The sequence below is a fragment of the Podarcis raffonei genome, chromosome 13 (genome assembly GCF_027172205.1).
Source record: "Podarcis raffonei isolate rPodRaf1 chromosome 13, rPodRaf1.pri, whole genome shotgun sequence".
Classification (NCBI taxonomy): domain Eukaryota; kingdom Metazoa; phylum Chordata; class Lepidosauria; order Squamata; family Lacertidae; genus Podarcis; species Podarcis raffonei.
This window is the reverse complement of record NC_070614.1, coordinates 15,516,579-15,542,460: the sequence shown is the minus strand read 5'-3', so window position 1 is coordinate 15,542,460 and position 25,882 is coordinate 15,516,579. Positions and strand designations below refer to the sequence as shown.

Sequence of the window (25,882 nt, the reverse complement as noted above, 5' to 3'; positions counted from 1 at the left end):
TCGGCCTTAAACGGCCATAGCTCTCAGTGTTGAAGAATAGGAAACGGCACATACCACCATGGTTCAGTTTGTCCCTGCTCCGCGGTTTCCACGACCACCTTAAAATTCTGGCCATAGATTTTGTTTTTTGTTTTTGAAATAATTTTTATTAAATTTTACACAAATTTTCCAACACAACATCTCCAACACAGGGTAACAAATCCTTGGCTACCATAGCCTAGGACTTCCATCAACCCCATCTAATGGTTTTCTAAGTTCCTTTCTAATTATGCATTTTATTACTATGCTTATTGTTTTAAATCCAATCTTACATCAGCTCATCTTAGTACTTCTCACAATAATTTGGATAGTCCTCGTTACAAAACTTCTTGCAACCCTACAGGCGATGTTAAGTACAGTGGTACCTCAGGTTACAGATGCTTCAGGTTACAGATTCCGCTAACTCAGAAATAGTACCTCAGGTTAAGAACTTTGCCTCAGGATGAGAACAGAAATCGCGCGGCGGCAGTGGGAGGCCACATTAGCTAAAGTGGCACCTCAGATTAAGAACAGTTTCAGGTTAAAAACGGACCTCCAGAACGAATTAAGTTCTTAATCTGAGGTACCACTGCAATTACAGTTGTCTTTCAAAGACAACATAAATTTCTTCCAGTACTTTAGGAAAGTCTGGTCCTGCTGGTTTCAAATTTTCCCTGTAAGTCTCACCAGCTCGGCGTAGTCCATCAGTTTTATTTGCCACTCTTCTTTTGTTGGCATTTCTTCTTGCTTCCATCTTTGGGCTAATAGTATTCTTGCTGCAGTGCTGGCAATAGATTTTGAGCTCATAATAATGTTATAGGGACTTGGGGGATCGCTGGTGGGTTTCATAAAAACATGCAGGATTTGCCGGCACCACCACAGTGCATGCAGACGCCACTTCTTTCCAGTTTCCCATACGGTGGTGCCTCGGATCTCAAACTTAATCCGTTCCGGAAGTCCGTTCCAAAACCAAAGCATTCCAAAACCAAGGCGCGCTTTCCCATAGAAAGTAATGCAAAACGGATCAATCCGTTCCAGTCTTTTAAAAACCAACCCCTAAAACAGCAATTTAACATGATTTTTACTATCTAACGAGACCATTGATCCATAAAATGAAAGCAATAAACAATGATTGATTGTGTGACTGCAGCACAATCAGTAGCTGAACTGGGTTCCACACAGTTACAAAGGAGCTGCGAAAACAAAAATGCAAAATAAATAGCAAAAACAGATAGACCTCATCGTAACACTAAAAACGGAAGCATGGCACTCGAATCAGAAGCATAACACTCAAAACAGCATGTTTCGGCTTCTGAAGAGAGTTTGCAAACTGGAACACTTACTTCCGGATTTTCAGTGTTTGGGTTCCAAGTTGTTTGAGAACCAAGGCACTTGAGAACCAAGGTACCACTGTATTAGGTTTTTTTTGTTTTTATTAATTGGCACCAAATTAGTTCAGAAGCAGACACGAGTGGTGAGACACCTGCAGAAGTGCTTACTGCACTTTCGTTCCAGATACGCAAGATTCTTGTCAGGACCAAGTTCAGGGAAATCTCTTTCTGCCTCTGTCTGTCAGAAGCTGGCTGCAAGCAGCTGTAACTGGCATGAGGGAGAGTCAAAGTTGAGCTTTAAATCAGCATTTGATTTGGAGGCAAGTATGTCTGTCATTTGCAGTACAAAGGCAGGAAGAACCAGACCCGCTGCATTGTGGGTAAGCGGGGTGCATGCCAACTCTTGCATTTAGTACATTGGTACACACCTAGTTTTAGAGAGATTCTATCATTAAAAACAAAACAAAAACTTTTCACTGAGGTAAGTCAAACAAAGCAAAACGGCAAAAATAGCAGAAGTACAAATACAAAGCAATAAGCAACGCAATATATCTGGCAGAGATTTAAATTTGGTAAGTAGAGTACATTGGTACCTCCGTTTTCGAACGTCTCAGAAGTCGAAAGTTTCGGTTTTCGAACACCGAAAACCCGGATGTAAATGCTTCCGTTTTTGAACACGCCTCGGAAGTCGAACGGCTTCCGCTGAGTGTTTTCTTCAGTTTTCTCTCTTGAATTTGCAGGCCGCCCTTTGCACCTCGGTTTTCGAACGTTTCGGAAGTTGAACGGTCTTCTAGAATGGATTACGTTCGAAAACCGAGGTACCACTGTACTTAAACTCATTAGGAAAGCCAAATGTCACATTATGCCCTGGAGAAGGGAGTCTTGTTGTATATATGATAATAATCCGCCAAACAGCAGATAATTTTTTGGGGTCTCCTGAGCCTTTTGGCAACATGTAATTTATGGGCTATTTTTTCCAGCTAAACTCCACATATTTTTATACCAGAGCAGAAGTCACAAGTCCCATAAGGTTATAGGGAGAGGGGATGTGTTTTGAGAGAGGGGCCAGTTCTCCACAAAGCGCACACACATTTATTTTCTTCCAACGTTGCCTTTGGTCAAATGGGCTTTGTAGGTTTTGGGAACCATACAAAAACCTGCCAGAGCTGTTTGGCCACGGACAGAAGTGGAGGTGTCTGCACCGCAAGCAGTGATTCCTTCTATCAAACTGCCTTTGTCTCTCTGGGCCAGGGGAAGGCAACCTAAGGCCCAGGGCTGGATGCGGCGCAATCGCCTGTGGACAGTCTGGGAATCAGCGTGTTTTTACATGAGTAGAATGTGTTCTTTTACAGTGGTACCTCGGGTTAAGTACAGTGGTACCTCAGGTTACATACGCTTCAGGTTACAGACTCCGCTAACCCAGAAATAGTACCTCGGGTTAAGAACTTTGCTTCAGAATGAGAACAGAAATCGTGCTCTGGTAGCGCGGCGGCAGCAGGAGGCCCCATTAGCTAAAGTGGTGCTTCAGGTTAAGAAGGGACCTCCGGAACAAATTAAGGACTTAACCTGAGGTACCACTGTACTTAATTCGTTCCGGAGGTCTGTTCTTAAGCTGAAACTGTTCTTAACCTGAAGCACCACTTTAGCTAATGGGGCCTGCTGCTGCTGCCGTGCCGCCAGAGCACGATTTCTGTTCTCATCCTGAGGTAAAGTTCTTAACCTGAAGCACTATTTCTGGGTTAGCGGAGTCTGTAACCTGAAGCGTATGTAACCCGAGGTACCACTGTATTTAAAATGCATCTCTGGGTTATTTGTGGGGCATAGGAATTCGTTCACCCCCCCAAAAAAAAATATATAGTCCGGCCCACCACAAGGTCTGAGGGACAGTGGACCAGCCCACGGCTGAAAAAGTTTTCTGACCCCTGCTCTGGAGAGATGTGCACCCCCCAAAAAAAATATTCTATCTCAAGCCTAAGAGTTATCCTCTCCTTTTTCTAAAGATCCAGGAACAAGTTGTTCAAAGGCAGGGTCACTTTTCAGCAGGAGCTGCTAGCAGAGAGAGAAAATATGGCACCCGTTCATGCTGTGAAGCTATATATTTCTCGCTTAATAAAGGAACAGGCTTGTGAATGATGCCGAGAAGACAGGGAAAAAAGGGGAGAGGAGTGACTCATGTGAGCTGTGCAGATGTCTGTGTGGGATTCAGCCCTTCACAGATCTGCGAAGACAGCTCTGCCACAGGGGATGTGGCATCTGAAATAGAAACTCCTGGCAATCTCAAGGTGTTTGCTGAGTGAGTGGGCAGCGCGGAAGGAGAAGGCAGCCCTGTCCTCGACTCGCTGCTCAGCGCTCAGGCGAAAACGGGTCACAAGGCCCTGTGTCACCCTTGGGGCCATCCACTGCGCCTTGTGATTCGCAGCATGCGCCGTTGAGTGACGGGTGAGGAGGGAAAGAGTTGATCTCTCCAGAATCGTGTAGGATGTGGCAGGGGGTGTGGGGAAACGACCAGTTTCCTCCTCGCGGCTGTTTTATTTGCTAAGAAAAAAGTGTGCAACTGTATGTGTGAGTGCGGCTGTGGAGAAATGAGGGGAAGGGAGTGCGAGGGGCTGGTGGTAGGAAATGGGGAGTGCCTGGGGAAGGCAGAAAACAGAGAAGAGGCCCTACCATGTGGCAAGGTTAGCTCAAGCTGCCTCAGGTGCTATAAAAGTCAATGCGGAGGGAAGCACGCAGATCAGATCCGCAGGCACAACCTAGTATAAAAATCAATGCGGAGGGAAGCACACAGGCCAGATCCGCAGGCACAACCTAGTATAAAAGTCAATGTGGAGGGAAGCACACAGATCAGCTCCATGGGCATGACCTACTATAAAAGTCAATGTGGAGGGAAGCACTCAGACCAGATCCACAGGCACTACCTAGTATAAAGGTCAATGCGGAGGGAAGCACTCAGACCAGATCCGCAGGCACGACCTACTATAAAAGTCAATGTGGAGGGAAGCACTCAGACCAGATCCACAGGCACTACCTAGTATAAAGGTCAATGCGGAGGGAAGCACACAGATCAGATCCGCAGGCACGACCTAGTATAAAAGTCAGCGCGGAGGGAAGCACACAGATCAGATCCGCAGGCATGACCTACTATAAAAGTCAATGCGGAGGGAAGCACACAGATCAGATCCACAGGCACAACCTGCTAGGATGTTATCCTGCACAAGCCCCATTAAAATGAACAGAAATGGCACAGGAGCACTACCATGTGACTTAAACCCTTCACGGCCTCAGAGTTTCAAAGCTGTCGGGGAAGAAAGTGGCATCCATCTTTAATCAGTTTACTCTAACTGCCGTTCTACATTCAGTTACTATTTCCAGGGGCAAGCAAGCTCCAGGCTGCTTAAAATGGCTGCTGTCGCCTTATTAGCTGCATATGTGGAATAGCTCTCCTCCACCTGTCTTTCTGCCCCAAAATCTGTTTGAAATTTCACAAGCCAGAATATACAAAACAAATTTATACAGAGCCTCATGGATTATTTAGTTTGAAGAATCCCCCTAAAAGTAAAAAAAGTTGCTTCATTAAAAAAAATGCTTCTGGCAACTGGTCCTAAAATAATAATACTAAAACGATAATTACTAAAATAATATTTGTTATATTAACAAAAACAGCAGCAACTGTCCAGGTTGGCATCTTCCTGGTTAACTGGCAGATTTATCCGAGAGCGATTTGTTTGGAATAGCAGTCAGAATTTGTATCTAAGAGACTATGTTACTCTGTTGTAATAGAAACATGGAATGACGGGTATTTATCGTTTCAAATTTAAGAAATAAATAAACTATGTATTCACTTTAAAAGATTTACATACCGCCCACATTCCAGGGCAGTTTACCAAATATATTAAAACCACATATATTAAAAGCAATGATTATTCAAAAATCACCATCACAGCGAGCCACAGTAGAAAATTAACAGAACATTTCACGAAAAGCTAGGGATTGAAATCGGCTAATGTTGTGACAAGAAAAATGAGGCTTGAGCAGAGGTCAACACACAATTAAGTTTGGTGCTTTAAAGTTTGTGCTTTGAGTTGTGGGCATTTGAAGGAATCTCTTGGACATGATGGGTTCCCTCTCCAAATTTTATTTTTAATCCCCACCCCACATGGCAACTGTTTCAGAATAAAGGCTCTGCATGAGAACCTGAGTTGGTGTACTTCTCACAAAGAGTTGACAGTATGGCTCATCCATACTTCCATTTGCCCTGCTGCTCCCACCCCCTGCCCCGTGGAAACCTGCTCTTTAGTGCTGAATCAGAACAAACAGCAATCAAGTTTTCAGTGAGTGGATTTCCATTCGTTCCGATTTAGCACTAAGGAATGAGTTTTCCAGAGCAAAGCACTAGGGCAATGGTAAGTGGACTCATACTTTCTACGTGCGTGACATGTGGAAGTGGGGATGAGCCCTAAGTCTCTCATGTTTGTGGGACTTTGTGGGACTTAGAGTGGGGTTAAAAAGTTTAGCCCTGTTCTAAAACAAAACAAAACACAGCATTGCTTAACTCAATGCTTTAGGGAATAAACAAGGTGAGGAGATCAGCTGATAGTCACAGTACATACACAGTTACAGATAGGTAGCCGTGTTGGTCTGCCATAGTCAAAACAAAAAATTTTTTTCCTTCCAGTAGCACCTTAAAGACCAACTAAGTTAGTTCTTGGTATGAGCTTTCGTGTGCATGCACACTTCTTCAGATACACTGAAACAGAAGTTGCCAGATCCTTCTATATAGTGAGAAGGTGGGGAGGGGCATTACTCAGAAGGGTGGTGGGAATGGGTGATTGGCAGATAGCTGTGATGAGCCTGTTGACGACTCTTAACGACTGCAATAGGTCTTACAGGAAAAAGCAACACCTTCTCACCCCTTGCTTTTTCCTGTAAGACCTATTGCAGTCGTTAAGAGTCGTCAACAGGCTCATCACAGCTATCTGCCAATCACCCATTCCCACCACCCTTCTGAGTAATGCCCCTCCCCACCTTCTCACTATATAGAAGGATCTGGCAACTTCCGTTTCAGTGTATCTGAAGAAGTGTGCATGCACACGAAAGCTCATACCAAGAACTAACTTAGTTGGTCTTTAAGGTGCTACTGGAAGTACATACACAGTCCTTCTTGTGCAACACACTGTGTCATGAGGATGGTGGTGCAACACAGTTGTCGTGGGAGGAAGAGCTGCTAGCGGCTTTCTGCACAGGACTAGAAGCTTTTACCAGGTTGTGGGGCGATGGTGTGTGTGTAGAGTTGTACGTCTTTTTGCAGGGACATGGGTGGCGCTGTGGTTTAAACCACTCAGTCTCTTGGGCTTGCCAATCAGAAGGTTGGCAGTTTGAATCCCCACGACGGAGTGAGCTCCCGTCGCTCTGTCCCAACTCCTGCCAACCTAGCAGTTCGAAAGCACACCAGTCCAAGTAGATAAATAGGTACCGCTGTGGCGGGAAGGTAAATGCCGTTTCCATGCGCTCTGGTTTCCATCACGGTGTCCTGTTGCGCCAGAAGCGGTTTAGTCATGCTGGCTACATGACCCAGAAAGCTGTCTGTGGACAAACGCCGGCTCCCTCGGCCTGAAAGTGAGATGAGCGCCACAACCCCATAGTCACCTTTGACTGGACTTAACCGTCCAGGGGTCCTTTACCTTTTACCTATGTTTGCCTAGCAACTGCAGTACAGTGATACCTCAGGTTAAGAACTTAATTCGTTCTGGAGGTCCGTTCTTAACCTGAAACTGTTCTTAACCTGAAGCACCCGAGGTACTATTTCTGGGTTAGCGGAGCCTGTAACCTGAAGGGTCTGTAACCCGAGATACCACTGTATGCTGATGTTTTCGCCCAGAAGCTGCTGCAGTATCTCTGCAGGGAGACATCTGGTATTGGGTGTTGTCTAATCCGCTGGCCCAAATATCTACCATGTGAATTAGTCCCTCGTTTGTGTTCTCATAGTATGTTTGTGCCTTTAGAGGCAGCTGTGAAATGCCCACCTGCAATTCAATAAAGCCTGCCTTGTTTTTCTTTTTGTGTCTCCTTCCGCAGGAAAGGTTTCAGGTCAAGAACCCACCTTCTGCCTACATCCAGAAACTGAAGAGCTATCTGGACACGGGTGCATTCAGCGGAAAGGTGACTTCAAACTGGACGATGCAACCGTAATCGTATTCTACGCTGTCCCCTGATTTCCTTTCCAGCTTGTCCTCCTACCCAGAGCTATAATAGCCCATCTGGCTGGGTTTCCCCAGCCACTCTGGGTGGCTTCCAACAGAATATTAAAATATAATAGTCTATTAAACATTAAAAGCTTCTCTAAAGAGGGCTGCCTTCAGATGTCTTCTAAAAGTCTGGTAGTTGTTGTTCTCTTTGACATCTGATGGGAGGGCGTTCCACAGGGCGGGTGCCACTACCGACAAGGCCCTCTGCCTGGTTCCCTGTAACTTGGCTTCTCGCAGTGAGGGAACTGCCAGAAGGCCCTTGGCACTGGACCTCAGTGTCCGGGCAGAACGATGGGGGTGGAGACGCTCCTTCAGGTTTACTGGGCCGAGGCCGTTTAGGGCTTTAAAGGTCAGCACCAAAATTTTGCATTGTGCTCAGAAATGTACTGGGAGCCAATGTATAATTTCCAGAGCTCCTTGGGAAGAGGATTTGGTTGTTAAAGCACTCCAAGAATTTTAGCTCTGGGAGAGGGGAATAAGGGTCTTTTAAACACCCTTAACAAACTGCAAGCTCGTGGGGTTCTTTGAAGAGGGAGCCATGGCTGTTTTAAAGTGGTACGATGCTGCTTTAAAGGTGGACGGGACTTGGGAGAAGAGCGAGATTGACCAGCGGATGGGAGCATGCGTGAGCTTGGAGGCCGAACCATGGGGCAGGGCAGTTAGACTTCTGCAGCCACGCCTCTGAGCATCTCTGTGCTCCCTTCCTGCCTTCCAGCCTCTCTCTTGAGTGGCGTTTGGATGCAGAGAGCAGTGGGGAAGGGAAGGAATTTAGCGGCAAATCCATGGTAGCAGGAGGGCAAGAGATAGGGAAAAGTAGAGCGTGGGAGAGAGGATAGATGGATCTCTGTATTAATGGGTTGCATGTGAGAAAGGGAATGGATGAGCGGATTTGTATCCACCACACTATTGCCATGCAACTTCTGAAGAAATTTGGCCCTTGATGGCGGAAGGAGAAGATGGGCCATCCCTTCTTTATTCTGAGGAAACCTAACTGCTTCAATGCATACCTGCCATTCAGAATTTCTCGTGCTGTGCATGTGCATTTCTCACTTAAGCTTGGGTATTTTTGAAGCCTGTTTATTTATTTTATTTTTTAAAAGCAATTTATGAATTGGCTGCATGACGCAAGTAAAAAGGTTGGCAATCCACGTCGCTGGTACGGCTACCCGTTAACCTGTTTTTCATTTTGCTTTGTTCACCCAGTTTAAGAGACGGGCTCAAGAGTCCACCCAGATTCTTCGGGAGCTGGAGATATCTTTGAGGACAAACTACATAGGGTTAGTACCGATGACCAGCGCTTTTGTTCATGCAAACCCTAGCTGTGCGCAATCATGTCATTTATTTGTTTTGTTGCTTTTAAATTGTTTGCCCTAGCTTTTTACCATCGAGGTCTCAAAGTGGCTTACAGTGATAAAAAAATATATGCAGTACATACCAAAATAAAACATCAGATAAGCCTAATAAATTTAAAAGCTTGGGAATTTCAAATCGGGAACGTAAACCAAAGAAGCATTTGTGATGCCTCCTAAAATAAAACAGTTTTAACCAAGTGTCTGGAACTCAGCAGGGATGCTGCCTGTCTGAATTCTACTGGGAAATAGTTCCACAGAGTTAGGCCCACAACACTGAATCCACGAGTTTTTCTTGATCAGATTGAGATGTGCAGCGTAAGACATTCTGGACCTGTGTTATCCAGGGTGTATGTATAACTCTGTGTATGTTTCGAAGCAAGAATTTTATAGTGTTGATTTTCTGTGCCAAAGCGGAGGTGCATTTGGGCTGGGATTGAAAGCATTTCTGATGAGTCCAGGGGCAGCTTCCCTTCTCTTTCCTGCTGACTGCATGTGTACCCTCATAGTGTGTCGGATGCAGCTGCAGATAATCCCCCATTCGGCAGGTGCTGCTTTGTTCAAGAGGTCGGAGGGACAGCTGGAATGTCCCAGGGCATGCCTGGGAGCCCCCACATTTGGAACCTGCCTTTCCTTTATATCATTATTCTTGATTCAATCCAGCTTCTAGCCTGCCTTGGTGTAGTGGTTAAGAGCGGTGGACTCGTAATCTGGTGAACTGGGTTCGTGTCTCCACTCCTCCACATGCAGCTGCTGGGTGACCTTGGGCTAGTCACACTTCTCTGAAGTCTCTCAGATCCGCTCACCTCATAGAGTGTTGTGGGGGAGGAAGGGAAAGGAGATTGTTAGCAGCTTTGAGACTCCTTCGGGTAGTGATAAAGCGAGATATCAAATCCAAATTCCTCTTCTTCTTCTTCTACTAGCTCAATAAGGCAATGCGCAACACAACACAAAGGTTGGTTGGTTGGTTGGTTGTTGGTTGGTTCAAGCCGACTCAGGGACAGCTGTGGGCAGGATTCCTCAACTGCAGGGGTTTGGACTAGATGACTCTCAGGGTCTTTGAGCCCTTACAACCAAGGAGAGGGAGGAATTACCAGGTCAGGTTTAAGGTTTTTGTACGCTGTGGGTTAAACCACAGAGCCTAGGGCTTGCCGATCAGAAGGTCAGCGGTTCGAATCCCCGCGACGAGGTGAGCTCCCAATTCTCGGTCCCTGCTCCTGCCAACCTAGCAGTTTGAAAGCACATCAAAGTGCAAGTAGATAAATAGGTACCGCTCCAGTGGGAAGGTAAACAGCATTTCCGTGCATTGCTCTGGTTCGCCAGAAGCAGCTTAGTCATGCTAGCCACATGACCCGGAAGCTGTACGCCGGCTCCCTCGGCCAATAAAGCGAGTTGAGTGCCGCAACCCCAGAGTCAGTCACGACAGGACCTAATGGTCAGGGGTCCTTTTACTTTACCAGCGCACAACACCCCGATACCTTACCCTGCAGACCCCAAACTGATCATATTGAGGAGCACTATTGGTCTCCTGTGGACAAGACACATGACTCTATGTCAACAAAAACTCACGGATTCAATGTTGTGGGCCAAACTCTTCCCCACTAGAAGCCAGACAGGCAGCGCCCCCATTTTTTTGGTAGGCACACTCAAAGCCCATTCCCCACCCCCCTGAAAAAACTCTGGGCCCTGTAGTTTTTAAAGCCCCTTCGTGGATCACTGCCTTGTCATGGCGAAGGAGCTTGAATCACTCCAAGAAACTCTGAGCTATGCTGTGCAGGGCCACCCAAGACGGACAGGTCATAGCCAAGAGGCTAAATGGGATCTACCTGGAGAAGGAACTGGCAAATCACTCCAGTATTTTGCCAAGAAAACTCCATGGAGATAAAAAAGGAGAAGCTTTGAGAAGAAAATGAGAGTTTCCAAGACATGCTCTGGTTCATGGGTTCACGGAGAGTCAAACGCAACTAAGACGACTGAACAAACAACACGCCTTTATTCTTATTTTTAAAAGTTTTTTTTATTCAAAATTAAAACAAAACATATTATCCAAAAACTTATCATCCTTGTCCCCCCCCCCCATTTTTCCACCCTCCCACACAAAACCCACCCATCCCCACCCCCCGACTTCCCTCAGTTCCAGTCTTTGGTTTCTCTGAGACTGCTGTTTTCTGCATGTTACAAAGTTATATAGATCCTCAAACTGTTCAGCTGATTATTATCAATAAAAAGATTGTGAATGTTTATTCAAAACCTGCCAAGGAGTCAACTAAGACAACTGAACAAACACCACGTTTTTAAAGGGTGGCTAGGAATTGTAACACGGCAAGGGGTAAACTACAATGCCCATAATTCTTTGAGGGCGAGAAAGTGCTATAAAGGTACCGTGTGTACACAGCCGCAGTCCCCTCGAGCAGCTTGAGAATCGAAAGCACATTAAGCGTTCGTTAATGAGATGCTAAACGTTTAGTTGTTCATGTGAACATAAATGTCGGAGCGGCTTAGGTTGTTTAACGGCCCTGCCTCATTTGTCGGTAACTGAGCTATGTGACCCCTCTCCCCCAGTCCAGTACCTCCTTTAACTTGAACTACACAAACAACCTGGGGGGTAGCGGCCAAAGTCTAAGGCCCTCTGCAGAGAAGGTGACCCCAGCATGTCGGAGGCAGCAGCCGACACCATTAACGACAGTGATGTATGCCGGCTAATTAACAGCTTAGATGGGGAAGCATTTATCTCTCTGGATTGATTGCCTGCCAAGCAGTCAGAAAATAAAAGGGAACAGTGGGAGCCAGCATGCACAAGTCGTGTCAGCGTTTTGTGACAAAATGTATTATTGGGCCTGATGGAGTACAGTACAAAGGAGCAAATTGTATATCAGGAAGGAGCGCCAGTAGGTACATTGCAGCCCTGTGAAAAGGCTGCCAGGCCATTTCCATGTCTAATGGTTGCATTCATCTATTTATTTTTTGCATTTCTTGCATGTCAGTAATATTCAGGCGCTACCTACATTGGCCAGAATGTACGTCATGATTTTAAAATAACTCTTTTGTTTTCTGTCCCACGTTGAGACCATTTACAAATGACAAATACTAGTCTCTTGTTGGGTATTCCTAGCAGCCCATGCGAAAATTCCTAACCCTGGAAGATCTGCGTTGAAATTCCTTCATCAGCCACTGACTTACAGTTGGTTACAATCACTGTGTTGCTGTTGTTTTTAACATGGGGGACACTTGCTGATGAAGCCATTGTCAACATATACATTGGTACCTTGGAAGTCAAACGGAATCCATTCCAGAAGTCCGTTTGACTTCCGAAACCAAGCCGCAGCTTCCGATTGGCTGCAGGAAGCTCATGCAGCCAATCAGAAGCTGCATCGGACGTTCAGGTTCCAAAGAACATTTGCAAACCGGAACACTCACTTCTGGGTTTGTGGTGTTCAGGAGCCAAAACGTTCGACTTGCAAGGCGTTCGGGATCCAAGGTACAACTGTAATTTGAAGCTCATATGGGTGGATTTGTTTTTAAGTAATCATTTGAACACCTCCAGGTAGAAATGTTATATGTTGAATGCAGCCTTTTCTAGCTGCATATGCGATTTTTCTGTGGGGATCTGTTTCATTTTCACTTTTGCACGGAGGTGCTTTTGAAATCCCTTAATAGAACTTATCCCCAAATCTCCAAACATTATGTTTGTAACCACTCTAAATATGCTCCTGTGTGGCAAAATGTCCTGGGGGGAAAATGAATTTTCAGCCACTTTCCCGTGTGCTTGTAAAAATATCAGACAGTAGTACAAAGTGAAAAAGCATAGCAGTCAGCATGGTCACACACACACACAAATTTTATTTGTATGCCACCTTTTCATAGTTCAAACCATGCTCAAAGCGGCTTCCAACATGAAAAAAAAATCACAATTACAACATTTTTTTATGTATTGTAAGCCGCCCAGAGTGGCTAGGGAATCCCAGCCAGATGGGCAGGGTATAAATAATAAAATTCTCATCATAATCATTAACAACGTGATAAGGTAAAGGTAAAGGGACCCCTGACCATTAGGTCCAGTCACGGACGACTCTGGGGTTGCGGCGCTCATCTCGCTTTACTGGCCGAGGGAGCCGGCGTACAGCTTCTGGGTCATGTGGCCAGCATGACTAAGCTGCTTCTGGCAAACCAGAGCAGCGCACGGAAACGCCATTTAACTTCCCGCCAGAGTGGTACCTATTTATCTACTTGCACTTTGACATGCTTTCAAACTGCTAGGTTGGCAGGAGCAGGGACCGAGCAACGGGAGGTTGTGGGGATTTGAACTGCCGACCTTCTGATCAGCAAGCCCTAGGCTCTGTGGTTTAACCCACAGCGCCACCCGCATCCCTTCAACGTGATAAACGTAGTCATAAATTGGGGTTGGGGTGTTGTTACTGTTGTTGGTGCTGGTTTTGTGTACCTTTATTTTAGACAATTGTGATTTATGTGGATTTTGTTTACTATTTTGCATATTTTGGTGTCCTATTTATTACTCAAGCCTACTTTTGTTATGTTGCAGTTATGTATTTTTTTTCCATGTTGTAAGCCACCTTGAGCATACTTTGAACTGTGGAAAGGTAGCGTACAAATAAAATTAAATAATGCATGTATGTATAAACAATAAATAGAGGCATTTCTTACTCACCACAGGCAGATAGCTAAGAGTGCATGCACACTCTGCTTTTAAAGCACATTTGAAGTGTGTTCTTTCCCTCAAAGAATGCTGGGCACTGTAGTTCATTCCTCACAGAGTTACCATTCCCAGCAACTCTTAAATTGCAATGCCCAGAATTCTCTGGTGTAATATAGTCCCTACAGAGCACAAAACGAAGGTGAGAATGTTTGGGTGCTCTTCTGGCTCACAGATCACTGAAAGGGAAAGAGATTCAAGTGTCTAGATTAACATTCTCAGTTACCCGCTAGTTAACCCATGTAAAAAAGGGGGAGCTTTTGCTATGAGGGAGCAGTCAAACATGTGAAAACCTTGGTTTTCAAGTGATATGGCCTCAGAATGACTGTAGAGTATGTTTTCCCCCTGAATGTCTGAATTGACTCTCAGTCTTAGTTCCCATCTGGAAAATGGGACGATAATACAAACCCTATCCGGTGTCTACTCAAAAGAAAGCCTCCCTTAATTGTAACCTTAATAGCATGATTTGAAGGATTGCAGGAATCAGTGAGAGCCTAGAGCACTTGAGTACATTGAAACGGGCTGAAAAAGGATTAATAATATATTAATCAGCAGTTGTTGTGTTTTTAAAAGACAGAGGCTTCTATCTCTATCTGGAAAAAAGCAGGGGAAAATACCAGCAGGGGATTCTGGAGAAAGATGAGGCAGATCTCAAATGTTGGGGAAAGAGCAGTAGGATACTCTTCCCATGTTTTATTCTAGAGAGAAAAAATTCTGCATGTTCTTCCTCTCCCCCTCTTTTAGCTGGGTCCAGGAATTCCTGAACGAAGAAAACAAAGGACTTGATGTGCTGGTGGACTACCTCGCCTTTGCCCAGTGCTCTGTCACGTAAGTTGGTGGGGAAGTGATGGTTAAGTCAGGATCCTAGTGGGGCCTGCAACAAAACAGTGCAGTGTGGATTGTTCCCACAATTCCATTGTCCCAGAAAACTCGGCTCGCTCTGCCTCCACAAATCAACCCATATTTATATATATGAGCATGCCCAAACCCCATTGGGATGTTTAGGAGCGTTCTCCTGCCACCCACCCCCCTATTTATTTTTCTCCACATTTCTGCAAATGCCAATGTTCCCTCGAGCCTGTTGATCATGGGTAGGCAAACTAAGGCCTGGGGGCCAGATCCGGGCCAATCACCTTCTCAATCTGGCCCACGGACGGTCCGGGAATTAGTGTGTTTTTACATGAGTAGAATGTGTCCTTTTATTTAAAATGCCTCTCTGGGTTATTTGTGGGGCATAGGAATTCGTTCATCCCCTCCCCAAATATAGTCCGGCCCCCCACAAGGTCTGAGGGACAGTGGACCTGCCCTCTGCTGAAAAAGTTTGCTGACCCCTGCTGTTGATTCTTCCCTCTTGTCCATGGTGGCGCTATTTTGACTACCGTATTTTTCACTCTATAGGACGCACTTTTTCCCCTTCAAAAATGAAGGGGAAATGTGTGTGTGTCCTATGGAGCGAAGATGCCATAGCCCCGCGACCCTCTCCCGGCTGGAGAGCATGCGTGGGGCTAAAGAAGCCATAGCCCCGCGACCCTCTCCCAGCTGGAGAAGTAACGTGTGACTATGGCAGCAGCCTCTCTGCTGCGCCTTTCCGCTGCTCCCTGACCTGCTCTTTGGGGCTGGTGGTGGGCTTCCCCCCGCCAGCCCCAAAGAGCAGGTCGAAAGGAACCTTCCAAGGTAGCCGCCTGAACGCACCTTAAACGGCACCTTGTTTTAGAGCGGGAAAACAAGAGGGGGGGAAATTCTCCCACTCTCTGCGCAGCGCCTCCTGCCGCTTCGCTGAAGGGGCGCTGGGCAGAGAGCGGAAGAATTTTTTTCCTTGTTCTCCCCCCTCTAAAACAAGGTGCGTCCTATTGTCCGGTGCGTCCTATGGTGCGAAAAATACGGTATATCAGTGGTGCCACTCACAACCTGATCATCGGGAATTGAGGGTGAAGCTGCTATCCCAGGAGAAGCTTCTAGCGTGATTATTGTGAGCCCCAGTCCAGCAGAGAACACCTATCACCTATCCAATAGGGCATGTGTAGGCTGGGATGGAAATTGCTGCTTTTCTACCAAGAGGTTGTACTCATCAGGGTTATGTTTTTGTCCTGGGGCCAACAGACACCCCCTTGACATATTGCAAACTGATTTGAAACTCCCCTCAGTTACCAAAGTGGTTTGCTACATAGCTTAGCGAGACAGGCGTGCTTTTTGAAAAAGTCTTAAACTCCGCTAGGGCCTCGCCAAACTAATTTTCACAATTCTTTGGCTATAAACTTTACTTTATATATGGCGTTGGGTGCTAAGCTGTCCTCTTAAAGGGAAAGGGGCTCTGCTGTTGAAATCTAACCCATGTTTTCTTCCTTATTCTCTCCTTTCCCCGTGTCTTTGAAATAACCCCTGAGTTTTGGTCAGAGCACCAGTTACGCTTCACTCGTTGATAACTTTATTGAGGAATCATTCCTGAACTGGAAGAGATTTCACGTAACCCAGTCAATAATTCCTTCACGCTCTCCTGTCCTCAAGCGGAATGAGGGACTAACAAACAGCCCTAACAAGAGCTCCCTTCCTGAGTCGCTTCTTCTTGGCAAATAGGCTATTCCACAGAGAGGTAGCATTCTGCTCAAATTAAGCATTTATACCTGCTTCTTTTGCATAATCAACTCTGCTCCTTCTAGCCAGGAACAGCAAGCAAACGCCACCTGCACATTTCCCAAGTTTTCTCTGTTGTGTGGCGAGTTCCCGCCTCCCCCCAGAAATAAAGACACGAGACACAAGAATTTGAGTTAATGGGTCAAATTAGGCCACAACTTTATTGATTACAGGAATTGAGCAGTATTGGCTTAGGCATTGGTCCTAACAACTAACCGGCTTCAGCCTGCATGCTTGAAGGCCGGTGAGGGTTAATCACCAGTAAGGGGAGTCCTGCTGAGGCATGTCAACTAGGACCTCCCCCTGGCGTCACCACGCGGGGGCGTGCTGTGGGCCCACACCTCCATAGGCTTAGGACAAGGCCATGCCCCCCAGAATCCTTTACTGGACTACCCTTTGATTTGGGGGAAGGCGATGGCACTACCTCCTCCCCCTTCATCTGCATAACAATACAACTGTACCCCCACCAATGCCTAATCGCCAATACCATGGGGTTGTGATGGTTTGCTACGAGGTAGGCGAAAACCAAGTGGCTGGTGCCAATCTGCCAATTGGAAAAATTCCTACCAGGCCCCTTGACGGCGACCAACCGAAGTCCATAGCAACATCAGAGAGCCTAGCCTAACAGGTGGGAGGGGAGGGAAAACCTGGAGACCCTCGGCCACGCCAGACCTAAGAAAGGCGAGGCCTCGCCATACCCCGAGCCAGCCGATTGGCTGGCTCGGGGTATGATGCATCCGAGGATTCCCTAGTATCACGGGGGCTGAAGCCAGCCTCCACGAGTGTGGGGAGGGGCGTGAAGCCTGCAACCCCATCTCCTCCCTAGCTCGGAAGTGGCTTAACTGTGACTAGCAAAGCTTCCCATTTTAAGAGCGGCCAAAGTCCATGAAGGCAGTTGAATAGAAATCCCGTACTTTTTGGGGGAGGGCTGTAGGCTCTGTGGCAAAGCATCTTTCTTGCAGGCAGGTTCAATTCCCATCATCTCCGGGTAAGGCTGGGAGATAATAGGGCCAGAAACCCCAGAGGGCAACTGACAGGCAGTTTGGATGGTACTTGGCTAGATGTGCCAATGGGTCTGACTCTGCTTAAGGCAGCTTCCAGTGTTGCTAACTACAGTGGTACCTTGGCTCTCAAACTTAATCCGTTCTGGAAGTCCGTTCCAAAACCAAGGCACGCTTTCCCATAGAAAGTAGTGCAAAACGGATCAAGCCGTTCCAGTCTTTTAAAAACCAACCCCTAAAACAGCAATTTAACATGAATTTTACTATCTAATGAGACCATTGAACCATAAAATGAAAGCAATAATCAATGTACTATAAAATAAAGTAAGACAATATTGTAGATGATAAAAATTAAAATTATTTTTTTCCTTACCTGCACTGATGATAGGCTTTGTTTAGTTGGGGGGGCTTTTACTCATTTCCGCAGTCACACAATCAATCAATCAATCAATCAATCAGTAGCTGAACTGGGTCACAAAAACAAAACAAAAAAAGAGCTGCAAAAACGCAAAATAAATAGCAAAAACAAACGCGCCAAACTTAATCCGTTTGACTTCTGAAATGTTTGAAAACCAAGGCACAGCTTCTGATTGGTGCAGGCGCCCTGGAAACAATAGCCAACAGACACATCAGACATTCAGCTTCCGACAAACGTTCGAAAACTGGAACACTTCCAGGTTTTTGGCATTTGAGAACCAAGGTACAACTGTGTAGTCATAATGGAACTGCATCAGCACCATGGAGAGCAACTTCACTTCCACTCTGTCGGATAGGAAGATAAGAGTTTGAACGCCAATTCGTGAAACCAGCAGGAAAAGGGAGAGGGAGAAGTGTGGAAATTAAATGCTTAAAATTCAGAGCTTCTCAAATGCGGGTCTCCAGCTGTTGTTAGACTACAACCTCCATCATCCCTGACCACTGGTCCTGCTAGCTAGGGAGGATGGGAGTTGTAGTCCAACAACAGCCGGAGACCCGAGTTCAAGAGACATGGGATAGTTCTTGACCTATTTAAGTTTGCAATGCAGACGTGCTCCTAGCGGCAGCCCTGCTTTGACGCCTCGGTTCCAGTGCCACCAGCTTGGCAAACCTCCTTCCGCCCACCTGCTGACGCACACCCGTTTTTATATGTGTGGCTCCAGGTATGATATGGACAGCACTGACAATGGGAGCCCTGGGTCCGACAAGGGGAAGGCCCTGGACAGATCTATGGAGGACCTCAGCAGAAGCAGCAACTCCCCTACGCAGGGCTCCTCCAAAGCGAGGCACCTGACTGTCAGGTAACAGAACGGACACTGGCAAGCTCTTCTTGAACTGCTTCCCCCGTATCTTGGGACAAAAGATTGTGGCGCCAGGAGAAGAGGCAATTTCGCCTTTATTCTCTTGCCTGCCTACTTGAAGCTACGCTTAAAGCGAAACGTCTCAAAAGAGAAAGCGCACCAACCCAGCAAACGCCAAGTTGGAAACCGCTCTCTCATTTCGCCAATGTGAAGCTTCTTTTTTGGAGAGCGTTGTCTGCAAAATGAAAAGTTGAAAGGGGGGGGAGCTGTTTTCATTGCAGCGGCAGATCGGCTGCTCTGCGTTTATTTTCTTCAATTGATATCTCCCCTTTCTCCCATCGTGGGACCTGAGGTAGTGTACCTGCGGGTCCATCCAAGCACTAACCGGACCTAGAGCTGCTTAGCTCCAGCAAGGTTGCAGCCCCATGGGTCTTCATACTATAATATGGACTTGGGCAAAATGTGGCAAAATGAAAGGACTGAGTTTTGAAGAAGGGGTACCTCAGGCAAGCCTGATGGCTAAGGTAGAGGGGGCTTGCCTATTCGAGGGCACTTCCATATTCTCAGTCAGATGTTCAGCTGACATGTGGAAATCTCCATCTAAAAATATTGGAGGTATTTAGCACCCAAATTGCTTCAGTTGGGGTGGGGGTGACAGAAGTTTCTTTCGGTGAAATAAGGAAATAGGGAGAAAAACGAAGAAAAGCTTGCAACTGGTGCTTCAGTTCCCATCTCCACCATAGTTTGGGCTAGTTTAGGAGTTCTTATACAGAGACCCTGGAGCATGAGATTGCAGGTTTCCACAATGTTGAAAAGCCATGTGCCGCCTCAATAATGCAAGCAGTTGCTCATGGAAAGAAACCCCTGGTTTGCATGGGTGACACTCCCCACACGCCATATGTTCATGCACATATATTACCAGCCAGGGGCTGAGTTTTAATTTAGTGTCATAAACTGACCAATCTGGGGGCCTGCAAACGCACAAACACACCCACACCCCCTCAATGAGCCCAAAATATTGGCCCTCAATCCTACAAAGTTTCCACAACCATCAGGCAAGTTAACCCACCACCCAATTTCTAAGCTCTCCCAACCTATTACCACCTTAGAAGCAAGCTACCCTAAGAGTAGTTTGATGATTATTGATGAGTAGCCTCGGATGGTTTTGGTGGCCTAACAAATGGCAGGTTCTGTTTTCCTTTTCCTGCTCTTGCATTTTCCTGTCTCTGCCTTTCCTCTTTCCCTCTTTCCCCTTGTTCTAACCCCGTGCTTCTTTTGCACGCTCCCCTTGGGACGACGGCTCACGGTAGGTACCCAGCCTAGGGCCCCTCGGGGGCAGGGAGGTGGGGAGAGGGGCTCGCTCGGCTTTGCTTGTAGTCTGAGCTTGTAAGATTGAAAAGATGGACGCCAAGAAAAGCAGTGGCCCACTGAACCGTGTGTCGGGAAGACTTGCTCTGCCTCCTGCCGCCATCCTGGTGTTTTTAAAAAATGAAAGAAGAGGCAAATAATATATTGAGGCATCAGTTACTATCTCTGCGCTAGCGGCTGTATTTCTTAGGTGTGCACTGAGGGTGCCTGTTTCCCCCCTGCGTTGGTAAAAGAAGAGGCCGTTTTATTCTACTTCCACTAAAGAGATTAAAACAAAATGGATGCTCTCTTTCTCTGGGGTCAGAAGGGGATGAGGCCTTAGGCCTCAGAGCTCCGTTTGCTAACTGCAGCAACAAAATACAAATAGTCTTGAGGGAAAGTCAGCCCTTCTGAGTAACAGAAGTCTGTTTTCTGTGGTTTAAGGGCCTTAATGTGAAGCAACTTAGTTTGGGTGGCTCTCAGAACAGCTAGAAATGACTGGCCTAAGGGGGTTGCCGCTGCCCTGCAAGGAAAGGTTTTCCATCCTTGGGCCTGTTTGCTGCCTGACAACCCACAGAGGAAAGAGTTCCTGCGGCTTTGAAAGAGGATAAGACAAATGCATGGAGAGTATCGGTGGCTTCTAGCCACAATGGATGTGCTCTGTCACCACAGTCAGAGGAATACCACTTTCTGGAAACAGCAGAAGAGGAGAGTGCTCTTGTGCTCAGGTTTTGCTTGCGGGCTTCTGATAAGCATCTGATAAGCATCTGATAAGCATCTGATTAGCTGCCACTTGAAGAGGATGCTGGACCAGATGGGCCATGGGCCTGATCCATCAGGCTCTTCTTAAGTTCTTATGGCAATTTATCGGGAAAGCTCTAGCTACATATTTCCTACATTGGCAGCCTATTGAGTTAGAAGGCCCCTGAGGTCAGACTCTCTCGCCACAATCTGCGCCAAACATTTAGAGCCCCATTAGACTACTTTAACAATTTCACAGAATACTGGGAGCTGTGGTTAGTTAAGGGTACGGAGAGTGTTTTAAGAGACACCCTGTTCCCCTCACAGAACTACATTACCCAGAGTTCCCTGGGCAGATGGATTGTTAAACCGCTGCCTATGAATTGTAGTTCTGTGGCGGGCAATAGAGAGGCATTCTAACACCTCTCAGCAGCATCCTTAGCCAACTACATTTCCCAGGATTCTTTGGGGGGAGCAATGAAGGTTAAACCGGTACAGTGGAACCCTGGTTCTTGAACGCCTCTGTTGTCGTACGTTTCGGCTCCCAAACGCCGAAAACCCAGAACTAACTGCTCCGCTTTCCGGAAGCTGAACATGCAGCTTCTGTTTTGAGTTTCCCTACTGTATTGAGGCTTCTGCTTTCAGTTTTCAGTTTTTGAATGTTTCGGAAGTCGAATGGTCTTCCGGAACGGATTGCGTTCAAAAACTGAGATTCCACTGTACAGGGTTATTCATAACGAAGTATACAGTTTCAACGCACTATAAAAAAAGAAGAATGTAATATATCTTACGTTTCCTGTAACAGAGTTGTAAGGGAATATTTAAAGTTTTTTTTAGAAACAGTCACAGATGTTCTGTGTGTGCACCCTTTGTCACACATACATGTCAAACCGGCAGTCCATTTCTGCCCAAACGTGACTCACCCTATGCGTTGATTTTCCTGGGCTTCGTTGAATGGCGGTGCAAACACTATCAACGACATCTTCTGATACACATGGTCGTCCAGGACTTCTAAGTTTGTACAAACAGCCCGTAGTTTCAATTTTTTAATGCCAGTCGTAGATATATTTTCTGCTTGGACGCCCCCCCCCCCGAATCACGATCAAAAACGCCATTGCACAACAGTTACAGATTCCGTTTTGCTCAATTCAAGAACACAAAACGCCTTCTCCACTGCAGACGCAGCCATTTTGCCTGACTAGCCACGTGACACACGCGCTATTGCCTATGTCGCTTGCCTCAGTAGCGGAACACAAACTTTATGAGTACATCTACCTCACGGTTTGTAGTTGTGGTCCATGTCATCGCCTGTTACTGTCTTACAGCATCTGAAAACTATACAGTGGTACCTCTGGATGCGAACGGGATCCGTTCTGGAGCCCCGTTCGCATCCTGAAGCGAATGCAACCCGCGTCTGCACATCTGCGTGTGCGCAGGTTGCGATTTGCCGCTTCCACGCATGCTCGTGACGTCATTTTGAGCGTCTGCGCATTTGCGAGCGGCAAAACCCGGAAGTAACATGCTTCGTTACTTCTGGGTCGCCGTGGAGCGCAACCCGAAAACATTCAACCCGAAGGTACTTCAACCCGAGGTATGACTGTACTTCATTATGAATCACCCTATATAATAGTGTTTTAAATGCCTAGTGCGGACAGGGCCTCCGATCCTAGGAAACTTCATTTTAGGAACACAACACAGGGAACAATATTCTGTTGGGCAGGTGGGCAGCGATGAGCCACAATTACTTGCTATGTTTGCTGAAGCAGGTTGGTGTTTTTCCAGCCACAGCGAAGTCTTCCCCTGTGGTTCCACGAGGGCCACTTTTCCCCTCTGAGGTTGGGGGGGTGGCAATGGGGGTGGGGGGGAGCATCCACCTGAAGCGTCCTATTTTTCCCTCCTGTCCTGCAGGATTGCAATCTTCCACCTCCTTCAGGTGTTGCCATTTGAACCAGCAGATCCAAACATTCTTTCAGCAAGTCCACCCAAGCATCCCCTCCTCCAGCGCCCCCGGGAGCGAGCAGGACTCTAAGCCCAGGCCTCCTCTCAACTCCTACTCACCGCGGTGAGCCTCTCCCCAAACCTAACCAGAAACGTCCCCTGCGAATGCGGCCGGAGGCCATAGGCTTGTCTAGGCCAAGGGCATGTTCTCCCCCCCCTCCTAAGCTTGTGTGTTCATTTTGGCAGGCAGTCTCGGATACCGAACTTTAGGAGCCCTCGAAGCAGGGAGGCCATTTTGTAAAATCCCGTTTAAAAAAACAAAAAAGCTCTGTAACTGGAATGCATTTTGTAAACACCTGCAGATAGTTGCATGCTTTTATTTTTGTCGGTTGCACAACCACGTTCCGGCACTGTTTGCTTTGCTGTTGTTGTTGCTGCTGCTATTGTTGCTTTTGGCTCTAGTTTTCATTGTTGTGTGCAGGGAATTGGAGCTGTTGTACAGAAGCGGTGGGAAGGGGACGCGGAACAGAGATAGGGGAGGGACCAGGTCAGGCCTCTGAAACCCCCTTGAGACATTGCCACAGCCAGCTTTTTAAAGGTTTAATGTGTGTTTCAGCTTTCTTTTCCACACTGAGGTCTAGGAACTTTGAGACTGAGAAACTCAGATCTTCAGGATCTGAAGAGCAACTGCTACCACGTTTGGCACACGTATCATTATTGCCATTATTATTTTATTACCTGCCCTTCACTCTGAGTTCCCAGGGTAGGCTATGGCAATTTATAACACATCATTAAAAAATAACATAAAACGACTTAAAATAACAAAAATAGGATGGGCCCCCAAAAGTTGCCACATTCCATATTCCACTGCACCCATAACCATGTTAATAGCTTATCATGGAGTATTATATTTACTTAGTATTTTAAGCATAATCTGGAGCTCACCTTCCCATGGCCTGCCGAGATCCCTGTGGCCTTTTCACTAAAGACAGTGGTGTCCTGAAAACCAGACTGGAGAGAGTTTGTTTTTCATTGGGCAGTGGCATCTCCTGTTCAGCATTTGAACTCGTGACCCGAGACCCAAAGGGTTCTCGTACTGCAATCCTGCTGCCCAGCCTAATCCTCTCCCCTGCCCTCCCCTCAATTTCCTGCTCCTCGGGCCCTTGCTCCCGTGCTTCTCTTTATGCTGTTGGACTTGACTGCCGGGTGATATCCAACATCCTTTCTCATGCAGCTATTTCTTTCCCCCTTTCCTCCCTCCTTCCATTTTTCCCTACCTCAGACTCAATCTGGCACACAGCAGGAAGGCGCTGAGGAACTCCCGCATCGTCAGCCAGAAGGACGATGTCCACGTCTGCATCATGTGCCTCCGTGCCATCATGAATTACCAGGTGACCGCGGGCGATGGGACGTTGGGGAGGTTTGTGCCCACAGAAACGGGTTTTTGCAGATTCTTGAAATGATGCAAAAACCTTCAGACTGGAGATGAAAGTGGGGTGAACATATACATCTGGAGCCATGCTCCCTGCAACTCTCTGCCAGTAAACCCCCAAAGTATGGTGTCCAGCCTATTATGGTGTCCATATAATAATAATAGGGACGCAGGTGGCGCTGTGGGTTAAACCACAGAGCCTAGAACTTGCCGATCAGAAGGTCAGCGGTTCGAATCCCCACGACGGGGTGAGCTCCCGTTGCTTGGTCCCTGCTCCTGCCAACCTAGCAGTTTGAAAGCACGTCAAAGTGCAAGTAGATAAATAGGTACTGCTGCAGCGGGAAGGCAAACGGCGTTTCCGTGCGCTCCTCTGGTTCGCCAGAAGCGGCTTAGTCATGCTGGCCACATGACCCGGAAGCTGTACGCCAGCTCCCTTGGCCAATAAAGCGAGATGAGCACCACAACCCCAGAGTCGGTCACGACTGGACCTAATGGTCAGGGGTGCCTTTACCTTTATAATAATAATCAAATTTATTATTTATACCCTGCCCATCTGGCTGGGTTTCCCCAGCCACTCTGGGCAGCTCCCAACAGAATATTAAAAACACGATAAAACTTCAAACATTAAAAACTTAAAACAGGGCTGCTTTCAGATGTCTTCTAAAAGTCAGGTAGTTGTGTATTTCTTTGACATCTTATGGGAGGGCATTCCACAGGGCAGGTGCCACCACCGAGAAGGTCCTCTGCCTGGTTCTTCGCAACCTCACTTCTTGCAGGGAGGGAACTGCCAGAAGGCCCTTGGAGCTGGACCTCAGTGTCCTGGCTGAATGTTGGGGGTGGAGACACTCCTTCAGGTCCAAACTGAAAACATTTGGCAGTGAGGGGAGCAGGGGGAAGTCACAGGCATGGCCAATGTTCGTACGACAAGGCTCCTGCTTGAGAAGGAATCCAGTCCTTGACCCTCTACGGAATGAGAGAAACCCTCTTCTCCCTCCCTTCAGTCACCATTCCCCAATTTCCTCTAGCTCAACTCGGATTGCTAACATCCTCTCTCACCTTTCCCTTAGTCCGGGTTCAGCCTCGTGATGAACCACCCAGCCTGTGTCAATGAGATCACACTGAGCCTCAACAACAAGAACCCCAGGTAAGGACTCAGAATTCTTTTTCCAGACATACCTTTCTTCGTTTCTGAAAAGAGAGATGTGTGGCGCTCAGGCCTGTCCAAGGGTCAGAGCCTTCCCAACTGGGATGCTCTGTTCTCTAAATCCTAGGTAGGAGGTTTCATAGTGAGGGAACTGGACTCTCTTTACAGTGCCCTGAGCCCCACTGTTTCCTTTATGTTTGGATGCATTTAAAAGGACCCACACACAAAAAGATGGAAGGTATGCTATGGGGAGTTGAGAAAGGGTGTGAACAGCATATTTTTTTCCCAATCAAGAAGAGGTTTTTTAAAAATTGTGAATATCCTAGTACAGGGGTCAGCAAACTTTTTCAGCAGGGGGCTGGTCCACTGTCCCTCAGACCTTGTGGGGGGCCGGACTATATTTTGAAAAATAATAATGAATGAATTCCTATGCCCCACAAATAACCCAGAGATGCATTTTAAATAAAAGCACACATTATACTCATGTAAAAACACACTGATTCCCGGACCGTCCGTGGGCCGGATTGAGAAGGCGATTGGGCCGGATCTGGCCCCCTGGCCTTAGTTTGCCTACCCATGCCCTATTATATGGCACTTGACAGTATATACCTGACTTCAGAAAGTGTGGCCAAATGCTATTCGTTTTTATTAGCCCTTAGAGTGTCCAGGCTCTGCTTAATGGGGGAGGTGCAGTTTGCCATATCTGGCTTGTCTCTTATC

General features: G+C 46.9%; 1 protein-coding gene across 7 annotated transcripts in view; it reads left to right on the top strand.

The window, feature by feature from the left end:
* Nucleotides 1-25,882, top strand: part of FMNL1 (formin like 1) — a 111,505-nt gene that overhangs the window by 43,992 nt on the left and 41,631 nt on the right. For 2 of the 7 annotated variants that reach the window (XM_053363679.1, XM_053363680.1), the window contains exons 3-9: nucleotides 7,422-7,505; nucleotides 8,795-8,868; nucleotides 14,396-14,479; nucleotides 18,423-18,560; nucleotides 22,582-22,710; nucleotides 23,869-23,977; nucleotides 25,086-25,162. In XM_053363679.1, coding sequence (XP_053219654.1) covers nucleotides 7,422-7,505; nucleotides 8,795-8,868; nucleotides 14,396-14,479; nucleotides 18,423-18,560; nucleotides 22,582-22,710; nucleotides 23,869-23,977; nucleotides 25,086-25,162 — 695 coding nt within the window. The remainder of the gene's footprint in view (nucleotides 1-7,421; nucleotides 7,506-8,794; nucleotides 8,869-14,395; nucleotides 14,480-18,422; nucleotides 18,561-22,581; nucleotides 22,711-23,868; nucleotides 23,978-25,085; nucleotides 25,163-25,882) is intronic. The other 5 variants (XM_053363684.1, XM_053363685.1, XM_053363682.1 and 2 more) reach the window with 4 other exon arrangements.